The sequence below is a fragment of the Pelecanus crispus genome, chromosome 10 (genome assembly GCF_030463565.1).
Source record: "Pelecanus crispus isolate bPelCri1 chromosome 10, bPelCri1.pri, whole genome shotgun sequence".
Lineage (NCBI taxonomy): Eukaryota > Metazoa > Chordata > Aves > Pelecaniformes > Pelecanidae > Pelecanus > Pelecanus crispus.
In genome coordinates, this window is record NC_134652.1 from 8,656,862 (window position 1) to 8,671,051 (window position 14,190).

Here is a 14,190-nt window from a genome sequence, read left to right on the forward strand (position 1 = left end):
TATTTGTAAGAGCTAGTAGGTTTTCAGGTGGCTAATCTACCAGACTCTACATATTTATGTCTTCAGATGTAAGGTAAGACATGTTAAGTTTAAGATGAAACTCCAACATCTCTGCTATCATCAGCTGAAAACTATATATTCATACCCTTTATCCAGTTTTAATTAAGTTGGCTTGAAATAACACCTGTATGCTAGTGTAGCTTCTATTAGGTACAAGAAAAATATTTGAGGAGATACTGAGGGGCTGCAATAAGATGTAGAGTAATGTCAACAGCCCTCTCATTTTATTCTTTTAGTATGCATCTTAAAGACTGAAAAATGTTTCTTTAAGGTTGGGAGGTGTGTTTGGCTTCTTTCTAGTGACAGTAAAATTTCTATGGTCTCAAAGGGACCCTATGGGACACACTGAAAGAACAATAGAATTGGGAAGTTGGGGGAATGATGGCATGTCCCTAAAGTAGTCAAATAAAAAGTTTAAGAAGGGCACACAAAAATACACAGTAAACTGGAAGCTTAATTGGTAGCTGATCGATTGTTTCTGCATATTATTTACTGGTTTGAAACAATGGACTTCCAGCATCCTGGAGGTTGATGCCTTCCCTGCTGATCCCTGCAGCTGAGCTCTTGTGTGATCTTGGGTAAATCATACCATCTTTTCATGTCTCCACTGTGGAGTTTAAAGAAAGGAGTCTCTCATAGGACTCTTGTTGGAAGAAAATGTTAATAAATAAATAAATAAATAAAGGTGCTCAGCTACTCTGGAGGTACATACGTGTAGCAGTATTGCATTAACCATGCTTTCTAGCATTGATCTGTAACCTGAGCCAGTGTGGGTTTAAAATGGTGACTGCAAGCCAGTACATTCACCTTGTAATTTTTGAACTCAATCAATAAGGTTGTTTAACTCTCCATTGATCAAAAATTGATTGTTTTGGGGGCCACCATCTTTTTCAGACACTTTCCAATTACTTCAATTCTAAAAGGATATCCAGTTCATCCATAGGCTATTAATGAAGTTTATGACCCATGTTATTTAAGAAGTCTATGTAGATAGCCAGAAGAGCTTTAAAATGAATGAAATGGAGAACTAATTTGAGTAAAGGAGGTGCTGCAATATTAACTTCTTACTTTTTTCTTTTTTTCTTGTATAGCTATTGGTGAATATGAAGAGCTTAGAGCAGAGAATAAGAAAACGAAAGAGGAGGTTTGTATCTATTGATTATTTCTTTAATACTGAAATGCTAAATATCAGAATATCCTATTGTCTGTGGGAGGTTCTTGTCTGCTTTTGTGAGCTCAGCCGATTACATACAACAGTGTCACTCATAAGTACTACTTGTATACCTATATGTATTAAGTAGCAATGAATGCAACTCCCAACAGCTACTCTAGCTGTCCCACTCCAGAAAAGTTGCTATAAATTTATATATGTATATATATTTTAAATGATTGCTGCTATAGCCAGTTTGCATATGGTTACAATGTGAGCGTAGACCAACTCAAGTGTTTAGATATTCTTAGGAAAACTTGTTTCTCTTTGATCTAAATCTTGTTTTATTACAACTTGGTTTGCACAGTGGAACGTGCTGAAAAGAAAATAGACAACTCCTCCCCTCACCCAGCTCTTCTGAAAATTCAGAATGTAGGAATATGATTTCTGGAGGTATTTGAAGTCTTTCTTCCCGCCACATCCCCCCCCCCCCCCCCCAAAAAAAAAACCCCAACTTTTAATAGGAGAGCAAGATGTCTTATCTCAACTTGCAGAATGGTACTGCAGCATAGAACAGATTTGCAGCATATCACATATCCTTCTGTGAAATCTGTGTGCCTGTCCAACTTGAAAAGAGGCTTTGAACGTATGAGCTGAACTTCATACATTACTGCAGGCTTCATTTTTTACTGTTCAGAGATACTCGAGTAAGAAATAATGACCGCTTTCTAGGTTGTTCATTGTAATTATGATATGTTGTGTTCCTAGTAGTGAAATGAAGCACATTCAGTAAAGCAGCTCTTCCCACCTGGGACTCTTGTTCATTCAACACACCTGCTTTCTGTGAGGAAGCCAACAGGAACAGAGAACTCTCGGAGATTTGATGGCAGTGTTGGGTTGCGTAAATACGTGTCAATGTGCAAAAGGTTTTTAGCAGATACCCGCCAAAAGAAACTGTGGCCAGTAAAAGCCTCTTACCAGTTCTAGATGGTGAGGAAGGCAGAGAAGTCAGTGCTACACTGTATTGTAAACAGAAAAGTCTCCTTTCTCCAGTATTAGCGAGCTGAAGATGCAAGAAACATGTTAGTTTTCAAATAATTTAGCTTTTTGTGAAGTCATTTCTGAAGGGTTGCGTTTAGTCCAGTTGTTACAAACGTTGCAATTCAAGGCTGTATTGGGAAGACCTTGTCCTTAACTACTTTCTCATTATTAAGGAAAACTTGAAGCTTATCTTTACATTATGCTTCAGCAATGATTATGTGTATTTCCACGGACCTCAGCATATTGTGCTTCACTCCCTCTTACCCACTGACCTTCTTGTCTTTTTTACTGTGCTTGTTGCTGTATTCCCGTTCTGCTGTCCTACACCAGAGCCTCAGATATACCAGGAAATCTGTCCTCTTATTTTTGCTATTCGGAAGACTGTGGCAGTTCATCTCCTAGTGCTCAGAAGAAAAGGAAGATGAAACTGAATTAGACCAAGAGTCCGTGTAGCCCGGTATCCCATCTCTGGCAACAACAGAGAGGGAGAAGTGTAACAGCATGTGTAACAGCTCCACGGAGTACTCCTCTAGTCTCCAAACCACTTGCAGCCTGGGGACTTCCTCAGCTGCATGTGGTTTCCATGTGTGCTGCCCTCCACAGCTCTCTCGCTTGAATTTATCCGCTCTCCTCCCCCAAAAGCCCACGCTGATTGTTGGCTTCCATCATACGTGAGTAGTTCCACACCAGGACTGTTGACTGCATGAAAAATGGGCTCCCCAGCTTTGCCCTGAACCCAGGTCCTGCTAGCTTTGGAGTTTCTTCAACAAAGCTTTGTTTAGGTTGGGGAGTGGGGCGAATGAGGAGGCTTTACTTGAGCTGCATTTTTGTTTAGAAAATTCTTTTCTGCAAAGGCAATTCCAAAGAAAACTTTTGTTGCCAAAATTGAGGTGAAATGAGATGTTCTGAGATTGTTTCTTGCCTTCTGCTCTTCTTTCTTCCTTGCTTCTCTCTCTCACAAGACTTCTTTCCTATAACTGCATATCTCTAGCCGCTTCTGTGTGTTTCTTCTGAAGGTTGATATGATGTTTTTCAGAATACTTGCATAACAACTGAAAATCCTTCAACCCTGAGCATATGGGGATTACATCCCCAGTCGGGCAAATTAGTGAAGCATGTGCTCAGGGTTGGAGGATTTTCAGTTGTTATGCAAGTATTCTCCATCCAAGAACCTCCATCCTGCAAATTGGTGTGCTTGTGTAAGCAGTCCTGCTTAATTGTTTAAGTGCTTGGACTCAAGTGGTTAAGTGTGAGGCCCTAAGTGCATTTCTGCTACAAAAAAAAGAATCTGCTGATACAGGGTTCATGGTTATGTTTGCTTACAGTGCCAATACTGGAAGAAACTATTCCTCGTGTTATTGCAGGGCTGGGTGATCCTGAAAGCTCGTTAGCGTGTCTCTAACTTGGTATCTTAGTTTATGCTTTGCAGGATCAAACCGGATATTGGAGAAGTATAGCACAGGCTATTTCTGCCTGTGGGTCTGGAAAGTTGTGAGTGACTTCTGTGCCAGTTTCTGCCACTGTCTGTCAGTATGAGTGTAAGCAAATGGCTTCCTCTGTATCAATTGTGGTCACATAAATGCATCGATAAGAGGAAGAGAAGAGAGAATTAATTTTTTTAGAAAAAGATTTGCAGATTATTTGTGGAAAGTACCACACAGGAGTTAGATAGTAGTCTGTATGTATGTGCTTTTGACACACTCAGTGGAATTTTTTTCTAAGTCACCAGTACACTTGTATGGCTCTGAAACATGAGCTGTGTCATGGAGAAATGATCCTAGTTTATATTAGAAACATGGAACTTGGTGCGTAACAGGCAGCTAACTGTAAGATGTAATTTTAATTTTTGAAAATTTATGCTCTTTGTTCCGTATTTTTTCTTAGGATTAGAAAGTAAATTGACTTTTATGTATGTTACTTTGTTCAAAGCACTGCTGTTTAAAAGGATGCTAATAGCCATGAAAATTCAGGAGCGAAATATAAGATCTTTGATCCGCAGTGTCTCTTCCTCATTGCCTTTCTAAACTGTCAATTTGGAGACCTCTGGTGGGGTCTCTGACAAAATTGGTGCAGGCATATTTTTTTATTAGTATTTTTAAATACTTTCAAAAATGGGAGCCAAATGACATTGGCAGATTTCTTCTCTTAGGTCATCCTTTTAATGCAAGTAGCTGACTAAACATGCATACCAGTCCCCCCAAAATAGATAACTAACGTTCAGTTGCACGCAAGCGTAGATAACTTAATATGCGGTTCTGACGTATTCAGAGTCAGATCATGAATAAATATTTGACTACTTGCTAATCAGACAGAAATGACTCTGAACGCTGGTTTTGACAGTGTTTTGTCATGCTGCCAAGTAGGGGAAAAAAAAAAGCAAGACAGCTTTCCAAAACAGTAGGTGTAATACTGTATCTCTGATATATCATTCATGATGTTTGCTCTGTTAAAGCACACGTATAGGGTGGATTATATGTTTTGTCACCAAATGGGAATGGAGAAGGTATTCTGCCTTGATGACATCCTCATTCTTTCTGTAGTAGAATATAGCAAATGTCATAGGATGCTTTTGAGAGCTGTACCAAACTCATAATTTTAGAACAAGCATTAAATCTGCATAAATTTCACAATCTGTGTAAATGGGAATGAGTGTATCTTGTGTTGCCTAGCAATGGCTTAATTGACTATATGGCCACTACGTGAACTTCTTGCATCTTAATATCTGGACTGAACAATCTCCTTCTTGTTTTTGCCCTTTGAAGGCCTTTACTGAAGTCACTAGGAGCTTATGTGCAAAGTAGTTGGCAAAAAAGAAGCCTGTTAGCGTAGACAAGAAACCCAGGCCTCCCTGGAATCAGTGGCATAGAGTCATTAGGCTGGTGGGAGCGGGTGTGCGGAGACCTGCGTATCCAGAGGCTTCCAGGTGGTTGTGTGCATCGACTTCCCAGCATCACGTTGTAGTGTTAGGTTTCCGTGATGGCATGGTGCTATCCTGGTATTGTGCTGACTTCAAGTACAGGCCAAGTTCACGTACTGCTATTCACCTTGCTATATATGCAATATTTGGTTGAACACTGATCTTTGACACATACGTGATTTACTTGTAAGTAGTCCACATACCAGTTTTCTGTGCTGGAAATGAAAGTGTTGCCTCGTATCTTGTGTACCTAGAAGGCAAAACTCTGAAATTGAGTGGGATTGGCAAAGCTCCTGAACTTGCTCCTGCAAAGATGAAAAATCATAAGGAGTTGTTCACAAAATGAATTTTGGAAATGGAACTGTTATTTGTTTCTAAAAATACAGATGCAATGTCTTTTTATTGCCAAGAAATTATCATTGACTCCTGTAGCTAGTTCAGGACTGGAGTGGGAATATTGTCTATTACCTTTGGTTTTTATTGGGATAACAGTGCTGTAAATATTAGATTAAAAATACAGTAAATAAAATGGTTTAAATTCTTACTTTCCTCTGCAGAGAAGCTGGAACTTTTAACAAAATAAAGTTAAAAACAGAAAAATGACTGATAATCCAGGAGTTACCGACTTTTTTTTTTTTTTTTTCATTTGAGGGTACTCTTGAGTGTGGAGCTATCTGTTAATACTGACAAGAGGAGACTTCGTAAATACTTGAAAGCTGTTTATCCTTAACAAGTGCATGCACTTGAATGTGAAAAGTGAACTGAGGATTTTATAGTAATGTTATGCTATTTGCCTTTTAACATTTAGGATTAGTGATATTCTTGTCAATTAACAATTCTACTGTATATGCCTCAAATTGCTTTTTTGAAAAGTGAGGTGGTTGTGAATTTTGAAGGTTTCCGTGCAGCTTTTAGAGAGCAGCTAACACTTATAAATTTTGATATTTTTAAACTTTCCTGTTTTAAAGGTAAGGTCAATTTATTTTAAGGGGTGACAATGTCTTTTATTATGAAACTGAATTGCTTTACATGAATATTTTGTTTGCATAACTTTCCAGTTTGAAACACTGCAAGTAGTTAAAGACAATCTCAACTTTTCCTAATTCTTAGCTAAATTGGAGACAAACTAGGTTTTTTTGGTAGGACTTGTAACAGCTCTGCTTGCAAGGGTTTGATTGCAAGACAAAAGGCAAAGTGCTTTCCATTGATCATTTCAGCAACAGCAACAATCTCCCGCTCTCCTTTTCTTCCTGCTCTTTCATTCTGAAGCACAGTAGCAGCGAAAGGAAAATACTCAGAAAGCTGCAACTGGGAGCAGGAATTGCTCTGCAGAGACCCAAACCTACAGACCCTGATTGTGCAGAGAAACATGCGTAGCTATCAGGAGAATAGTCAGCTTGCCGTGGTCCAAATGGAGCTCTCTCTGCAAATAGCACTCAAGGTGAAGTGGAATAGGTCATTTAACTTCTCCTTGTGCTGCACAGGGAAAGCTGTTATGCCTTACAGCATGTTGCTAGAGGATTTCAAAAGGAGCTTTTCCTACCATTGGGATAGGGAGTGTACCGCATCCTCTCCATCAAGATTTCCATCAGTAGGAAAGTGTCTTGTTGACTTCCACAGGCAACAGATCAGATCCTTGAAACGCTAATCTTCCTGGTTTTTAAACTGAGCATTAAAAGTGCTTGCTCACTTAATGTGCAGTGGGCTGAAAGCTTGCAGCATGCAGAAAAATCCGTGGGTGAAGTATGCCAGTGTGGTTACAGTGTCTCTCTTGTAAAATACGGAGAGGCAGCAGCTCACGCTGATCCCCCTTTTGCAGCACAGCTGTGCTCTGCAGGAACAATCAGAAATTCTTTCTGCGTCTTTTACTGCCTTCTGTTCTTAGACTGCACTTCTGTCAGTAAGGTAAGGCAAATTTTTGCTGAGGAAACTGAGAGGGAGGGCAGCAAGCAGCAAGATAGATGTAGAGATTCCCCTTCCCCACCTCTCCCGTGCAAGATTCTCTAACCAGCTTCTTTGTTAACAGGGCCAGATGAAACAGTGAGTCCTCATCTGGTGCCGCTTGCTCGCCATGTCTTGCTCCTTCTGCAGCTCTTCCTTGTTCCAGAGACCTTTACAGCAGCCAGCAACCGACCTGTCCCCCATACTCGGCTGCTGTCCTTTGCCTCATCACCCCAGTGCTACAAGAAGAGAGATTGCTTGTTGAATGCAGCTCCTTTTGCTCCTACAGATAGCCATCAGCAGCGGCTTCCAAAGCCTGCGTGGAGGCTGCCCCTGAGGTGACACCGATGGCATCTTCTCCTTGCCCAAGAGCAGATCCTTCTTTGGGCCTCATCCAAGGTCCTCCGGAGCTCGTAGAAGGGCTCTGTTGAATTTGGCTGCCTTTGAATCAGGCTCTCCCCCTTCTTTTTACTTAACAGCAGGCTCCCTTCCCAGTTAACTCAAAGGGGGTCCTCGTGGAAAAACTGAAAATCGAGCAAAATAATTTCAGGGTTTTTTTCCCAGTTCTGTGCCAATGACCGGTATCCTTGTAATTACAGTTACACTGTCAGGAGCTCAGCCACACAGATCTCTTCCAGAAGTTAACTCACAGTCTTATGTTGATTTATTACTGTGAACATACACAGCCGCATGTGAGGAAGGATGTCTGGTACGCCGTGTGTGTAAGACACGTTGTGTGCCAGTTGTACTTCCCCCTGTGTCATGTGTTTTTCACAGTGTGGTTAATCACTGACTGCATCTCTTGTGAAGTTTCCTCATTTCTTTGAGTTCTCTCATTTGCTTATAGAAGGGGTTTTCTTAGAGATTTAACATCTGTTTTATTCTTTCTCTTTGAAGACACCTTTCCATCATAAGGTCGGTGATTGCAGCCCCGTGTAGTATTAGCATTAACCCCAAAATTAATAAAACTGGGGTGATGGGAAAGACTCAAAGTACAAAACTGTGTGTCTTCCCCTCTTCAAGGCTGAAGCTTTGCTCGTGATGTTATAAAACTGAACAGTATGTCTGTGTTTATTGGCTTTGAGGTTTTCCTTGCACATGGTAGGTATAGAAATGTAGGCCTCTCTTCCAAGTCTATTTGTGTTAAAGAAACTAGACTTAAAGCACATTCTTGACATACAAAGTATTGCTTTTACTGTTCTGTGGAACATGGATAACTGTTTATATCAGTTTTGGATAATGTGGCTCTTCTAAAATATTTTCAGAGTAGCTCTGAATTGGAACCTAAAATCAAGCACAACTTGCCAGTTTGGCTAGGAAATACTCTGGGTAATGAATTTTTTATGTATAGTGTCCATTGATCTTACATGACTGACAGCAAAAAGAAATGATGCTTTGACAGGCTTCTGTACATTATTGTGCCGGCAATTGATCTGTGTTGATTTTGCATGTTGTGACTGACTGCTAATTAAATAACTGGGATCAGTGTTTCATTTCAATTTTCTCTTTTCCTACAGTGTGACAAAATCAAGCAAGAACGAGATGAGGCTGTCAGAAAACTGGAGGAGTTTCAGAAAAGTAAGTTGATAATGTTAGTGGGAATTTTTTGGTATAGAGAGTTATGAACATCACTGTGCATACTCTACAGCAGTGTTAATGCTGGGATTTGGGTCCACTTGCTGTTTCTTCTCCAAAGCCTTGTTTTATGGAGTTAATCCAGTGAGAATTTGACCATTATCAGACTAACTGCTGTCACAGCATTTATACGCTCCAACACAGGTAGCCATTCTTAAGGTGCAAAGTGGTGAAAATACAGTGATAACAAACGTGGCTCTATCTCACCTGGATTCTGCAAGTGACTTTTAGAATGATACATGCTTGGATTGAATGGGATTTGACCCTATTGCTAAGATTTGCTAATAATAATAATAATAATAATAATAATGGTAATTTTTTCATGAAGAATGAGCCAAATTACTGTAAGCATAGACACACCAATAAAGGTTTTTAGGATGAACTGCTGTCTCTTGATAATTTTTGGAGCAAGTTCTGTCTTGTCTGGTCTATGAGAATGTCAATATTCAGTTTTACACTTTTATGGTAATGGTTCTATTGAAACTATACGGTGCCTGGAAGCAACAAAGCACATCTAATGGGAGTGGAAGTATCCTAGTGGAATAGCTCCTTAGAAGAGACAATTACAATAGGATTGTGGTCTGTTATGTCTGGTTTGTGCCACTATGGTGAACTGCACAACAAAGCATCAGAAATGTGGATGAAGTTAATGCAGGAGAAGGAAATCACATGGCCTGTACTTTTGTGTGACTGTGTTAATAGAGGAATTTGCTCACTTCTATTTTATAATTGTTCATGTGATACAATTATGGAAAATAATCTGAAATCAACAGGAATCATCTACTGCCTTAAATGATCTTCGATAACTGTTCTGTGAGGCAAGAATGTTCTCTAAGAAGTCTAATTCCTCTGGAAAAAATTGCAGCCAGTTTTGTTTTTGTTATGATACAAGGAATACCAAGAGTGTGGCAGAAAATGTCAAGTAGTTAAGACTTAAAATTTGAAGTAATATTTGATGTTGTAAAATTTTATAGGTTTCTTTTATCTTCCTTTCACATTTTTAAAGGACATACCTTGTAAACATAGTGATAAAATGCCAGGAATATTAGGATTTTAAGGCAATAATAGAGCCCATTATTTAAACGACAATATAAAAGGCAATTATATTGATGAAGAGCTACATCGGCTTTGTGTCTGTGAATAAACTTGGCCTGTACTCAGCTTCTATTTGTTCTCCTGGCATAAACACATATTGTGTGTGATTCCAGTTTAATGGGGCCCCGTTTGTATGCCAAGCAGCTGCATTTTAGGCCCTATTGCGTGATTTCATAGCTCTCTGAAAATTGGTTCTATTGAGCACAAGAGATAGAAGGTGGTGGTGGGGGGGAAAGCTTCAACACACAATCATTTCTTTTCAATTGGAGCCAGCAAGGTTGATGACAACATGACCATTGTGTTATAATGATAAGACCACTAAGGATCTGTACCTCTCATCAAGGCTTTCACACAACAGCAGATACAATTTAATTCACTGCTCTGTCAGCAGTGCTGATACCATTATGCCGTCTGTCTCCACAGTTATAATCACTGTCCTCCGAGAAATGCAGTTGAAATGATCTTGAGCAGTCAAAGAAACTCTCAATTAAGGCTGCCACTTCCAATGTGTCAGATTGTGTCTTATGCACTTGGTACAATTTTCACTTCCAATCCTGTTTATTTACAATGTCTACCAGTAATTATGCTTAACATGTCATTTAGTGAGGGTGCCCCTGCCAAGGAGATTGTTGGGTGCTGCAGTACCATTGAGTGGGAGTTTCTCGCAGTCAATGCCATCAGCGGCTTTTAGTCCCTGATGGGATGCAGTAGTAATGTTGATAATGCAAGTATCGTGCTCATCAAGTCATAATTAGATGCCACTCAAATGTGCCACTTGTAATAACAGTGTTGATTCATGTTTTCTCGGTGACTGCAACTACTAATTAGTTAAGTGGTTTTTGGTTGGCCTGCATTTGCTGCGGATTATTATTACCCCTGAAAAAAACTGTCAAGGTTAGAGATGTTTCAGTCCACTTAGTGCTGCTTTATGAATTTTAATATTGACATAATAAGAACTTTGGACAGACTTAGGAAATAATATATTTTTGTATTTAATTTGGAAAGATTTTTTTTCCCCTGAGTTAATCATAATTGCAGGTTAATTAAGTTTAAATGAACCAAGAGTAATCCCTAGTTCTGCCATGTGAGCCCAATCCTTGTTTCCTAACTTTAGCCTTGCTCGAGGCCATTAGGTTCCTGTCTGTAAAATGGGAGCAGCTCTGTCTCCACTGCTGTGTCATCCCACCCAAAGCATTTCATTTCTCCCAATTCCCAGAGCTAGGTAGAATAAAAACAGAAGAGATATGGACATGTACTACCTGGAGCTTTTCCTCTCTCAAATTAAATGTAGCAGCTGGTGTGGCATGCTTGGAGCAGATAATTTCTTCAAAGCCAGAAAAAATGGAAATAAAAAGACAAGCAGGGAAGCAGGTGTGGTTGCTCTGCTATTAGAGGACTTTGTGCAGATATAGTTTTTGGACCAAGATTTCCCAGTACTCTGCCCTACTCTTTTTTTTTGGCTGCTCATACTTTGTAGAACTTGTTTCTTGCATGCAGCTACTGATTTGACAGCAAACTCCAATGTATTGCTGGTTTCCTGTGTTATTTATGAAAACGTTAGTTAATATTGACTATGTATCAGTAAATCTGCGTAAATGACACTTGTTAACAGCCCGCTTTTTTCTATCCTAAAGTCCTGTTTTGTAGTCATTAAGATGACCTCTGGGTATCAAAGAGAACTTAACTATCTGTCCTCAGTTTTTAGACAAAAGTCTTGGAAGAGGGCAGGTGGGACTTTCTACCCAGTAGTTTTTAAAGTTTATCTTCATGAAAATGAAAGGAGATACTAGAAAAAGCCCTCCATATTTACACTATATTCTTCCAGCCTTCTTCCTGCTCCAAAGTATTGTGCAGCTGCAAACAGTCATTTCTGCACATTGAATTCCTGACACTGGCCTGAAGAGGAATCTGCGCCATGACATGACTTGCAGAATTAGGGTCCAGGCTGCTGCTTAGGATGACTAAGGGTGCCAGGAGCCAAGGAGGAGCAAGGAGGAGTTGTGTCAATGAGCAGGGTGCTAGCCTGAGAAATGGCAAACTATTGCTGGGTTTTCTGCTTTGCTCCAGATCCCCTGTGCAACCTGAAGCTTGTCACTTAGAAGATGACTTTCAACACTAGTTAAGTACCTACGTACTGCTGGAAGTTGAGAGGAATTGCAAGCCGAAATGCATCTGTGCTTTTAAATGTCCTCTAACTCACGTTGGTATCCTATGTTAGAAAATAAGATTTGTAACAAAATAATATTTGTTCCATAACTTTTTGGTCACTCTAGGAATATTGCGTATCTTCGATACAGTGATGTGTACCCACTGTGGTAATAGGGATCCTGTAAGTGCAAAGGACAGATGTGTCTCTTGCTCTTCCAGCTGTGACATCAATTACAGTAGCACAGACATGTATTTCAGATGCAGTTAGGCAGCTCGCTCTTGGCCCTGGTCTCACAGAAGATTGTGCGTGTCCATGTGTGGTGTGTGCTGGTGTCTGAATCTGTGTCGGACTGTGAAGGTGGGGTGTGAGACCACAGTGCTTGTTTTAGGGCATGCTCAAGCACAGAGAGACTTCAAATAAGAAATGGTTCAGATGTTACAGCCATGTAGTAATACAGAACTTGGGTTGTTCAGCCGGGTTAGCTCAGTTGGTTAGAGCATGGTGCTAATAACACCAAGTTCACGGGTTCAATCCCTGCTTACTGCAGGGGGGTTGGGCTCGATGATCTCTCAAGGTCCCTTCCAACCTAAAGCATTCTATGATTCTATCTGAGGTTGTCAAAAACCGGGTAGTGCAGGCAGTGTTGAGTTTCCATCAGGATTGCATCCATCAGGGTGTATCCCAGCTGCTGCAGCTAGCGCTGAAGCTGATGGGGCAGAACTGGAAGAAGGAACTGTGCTGTGCTAATGATTTGACTTCAGTGGAATATGTGCTGTAGGAGGCACTATAAATATGGAGGCTTTGGTCACTGAACTCCTTTCTCCATTTCCTAGTAAACTTGCCCCAGGCCTGTGCCATGTGTCCATCCTGCAGCTCTTCTTGTACAGTGTGTTTAGCAAGTGTGATGATACTTAAAATACCATATAAACCTGAAGACCGGAAGGTGAAAATAATCTTTGTAAGACACCTGAGTTAATCTTGCTGTTTAAAAGCATCGAGGTTCCAATCTTCTGAAAATGGCGTCCATACCAAGAGGATTATGATGGCAATCTGAAGGGACAATCCTCGTGGTCTGACTCTGATTCCTCAAGTGTCAATGAAATAAAGATGGTGAATGACGATGGTCAGGGAGGCTCCTGCTGGCCTTCTACTTCCATAAGCTTATGCTCAGTTCTCCAGTTCCCCCTCTAATGCTGCAGAGATAGCTTGAGAGAGTTGCCTAAAGCAATGAACCAGATATTCAATGTTCTGAACAGTTCCCATCCATGGAGATTATCTAAGTACTTACTTCCCTGTATTTGAAGTGCTTGCGTAGAAAGGTAACAAAAAAAGATGTAATATTTCTGATCATGGGATGCATGTGTCAAATGCATGTGTCATGCAGGAAAATACTGGCTAATTTTTAAACTTTTCCCCTAGTTTCTCACATGGTTATTGAGGAAGTAAACTGTATTCAGAACCATCTTGAAATTGAGAAGACGTGCCGTGAAAGTGCTGAGGCTTTGGCTTCTAAGGTGAGAAGAATTATGGTGATTCTGTTTCATCTGATTTCTTTTTTTTTTTTAAACTTGTGATTGTATAGATGTCCCATATATATTTTCATATAATCTTGCAGATCTGTGAAGTTGTTTTGAAGTGGCAAAAACTATAAGTCATATGTGAGATGCAAAATACAATTCCTTTAAAGAAAAAAATATCCGTTTTAATTTAGTTTGTATTTTGGAAAAGTAAGTCATGGACCAGCATCTTGATATCTGTTTTTTATATGCATTTAGGTTAAATGGAAAACAAGTTTTAGAACTGTCCTGTGTGAGATATAAAACAATAATGAGCATTTCAGTGTCTAAATCAAATGGAAAAAGTCAACCACTGCATTACATTTCAAGTGATTGTTTATGAAAGCAAAGCGAGGGCAGGGGAAAGGTGACCTCTGCTGCTCTGTTGATTGCGTCTAGTCTGATGAATTTAGCAAGTGTGTAATTTTCTATATTCCATCTCATCAGAAGTGCATTATTATTAAAGAATGTTTTTATCTCTCTGTTATATATTTTTGGTTGTGTAAAATGCATCTGAGCCACTTCATCAGAAAATGGATTACAGCAATTTTGAACCAAATTTCATTAGCAATGCTGACTGCCTTTTTTTTTTCTTTTCTTTTTTTTTTTTCCCCTCCCCATCCCCTGCCCAAAGTACATCCTTAGA

The 14,190-nt window shown here is 39.8% G+C and overlaps 1 protein-coding gene across 1 annotated transcript in view; it reads left to right on the plus strand.

The window, feature by feature from the left end:
- The first annotated feature begins 1,159 nt into the window (after positions 1-1,159).
- The window catches only part of SHTN1 (shootin 1), a 58,646-nt gene continuing 45,615 nt past the window's right edge, over positions 1,160-14,190 (plus strand). The window contains exons 1-3 of the mRNA XM_075717740.1: positions 1,160-1,204; positions 8,627-8,687; positions 13,408-13,502. Of these exons, the coding sequence (XP_075573855.1) occupies positions 13,416-13,502 (87 nt within the window). The 5' untranslated portion in view covers positions 1,160-1,204; positions 8,627-8,687; positions 13,408-13,415. The remainder of the gene's footprint in view (positions 1,205-8,626; positions 8,688-13,407; positions 13,503-14,190) is intronic.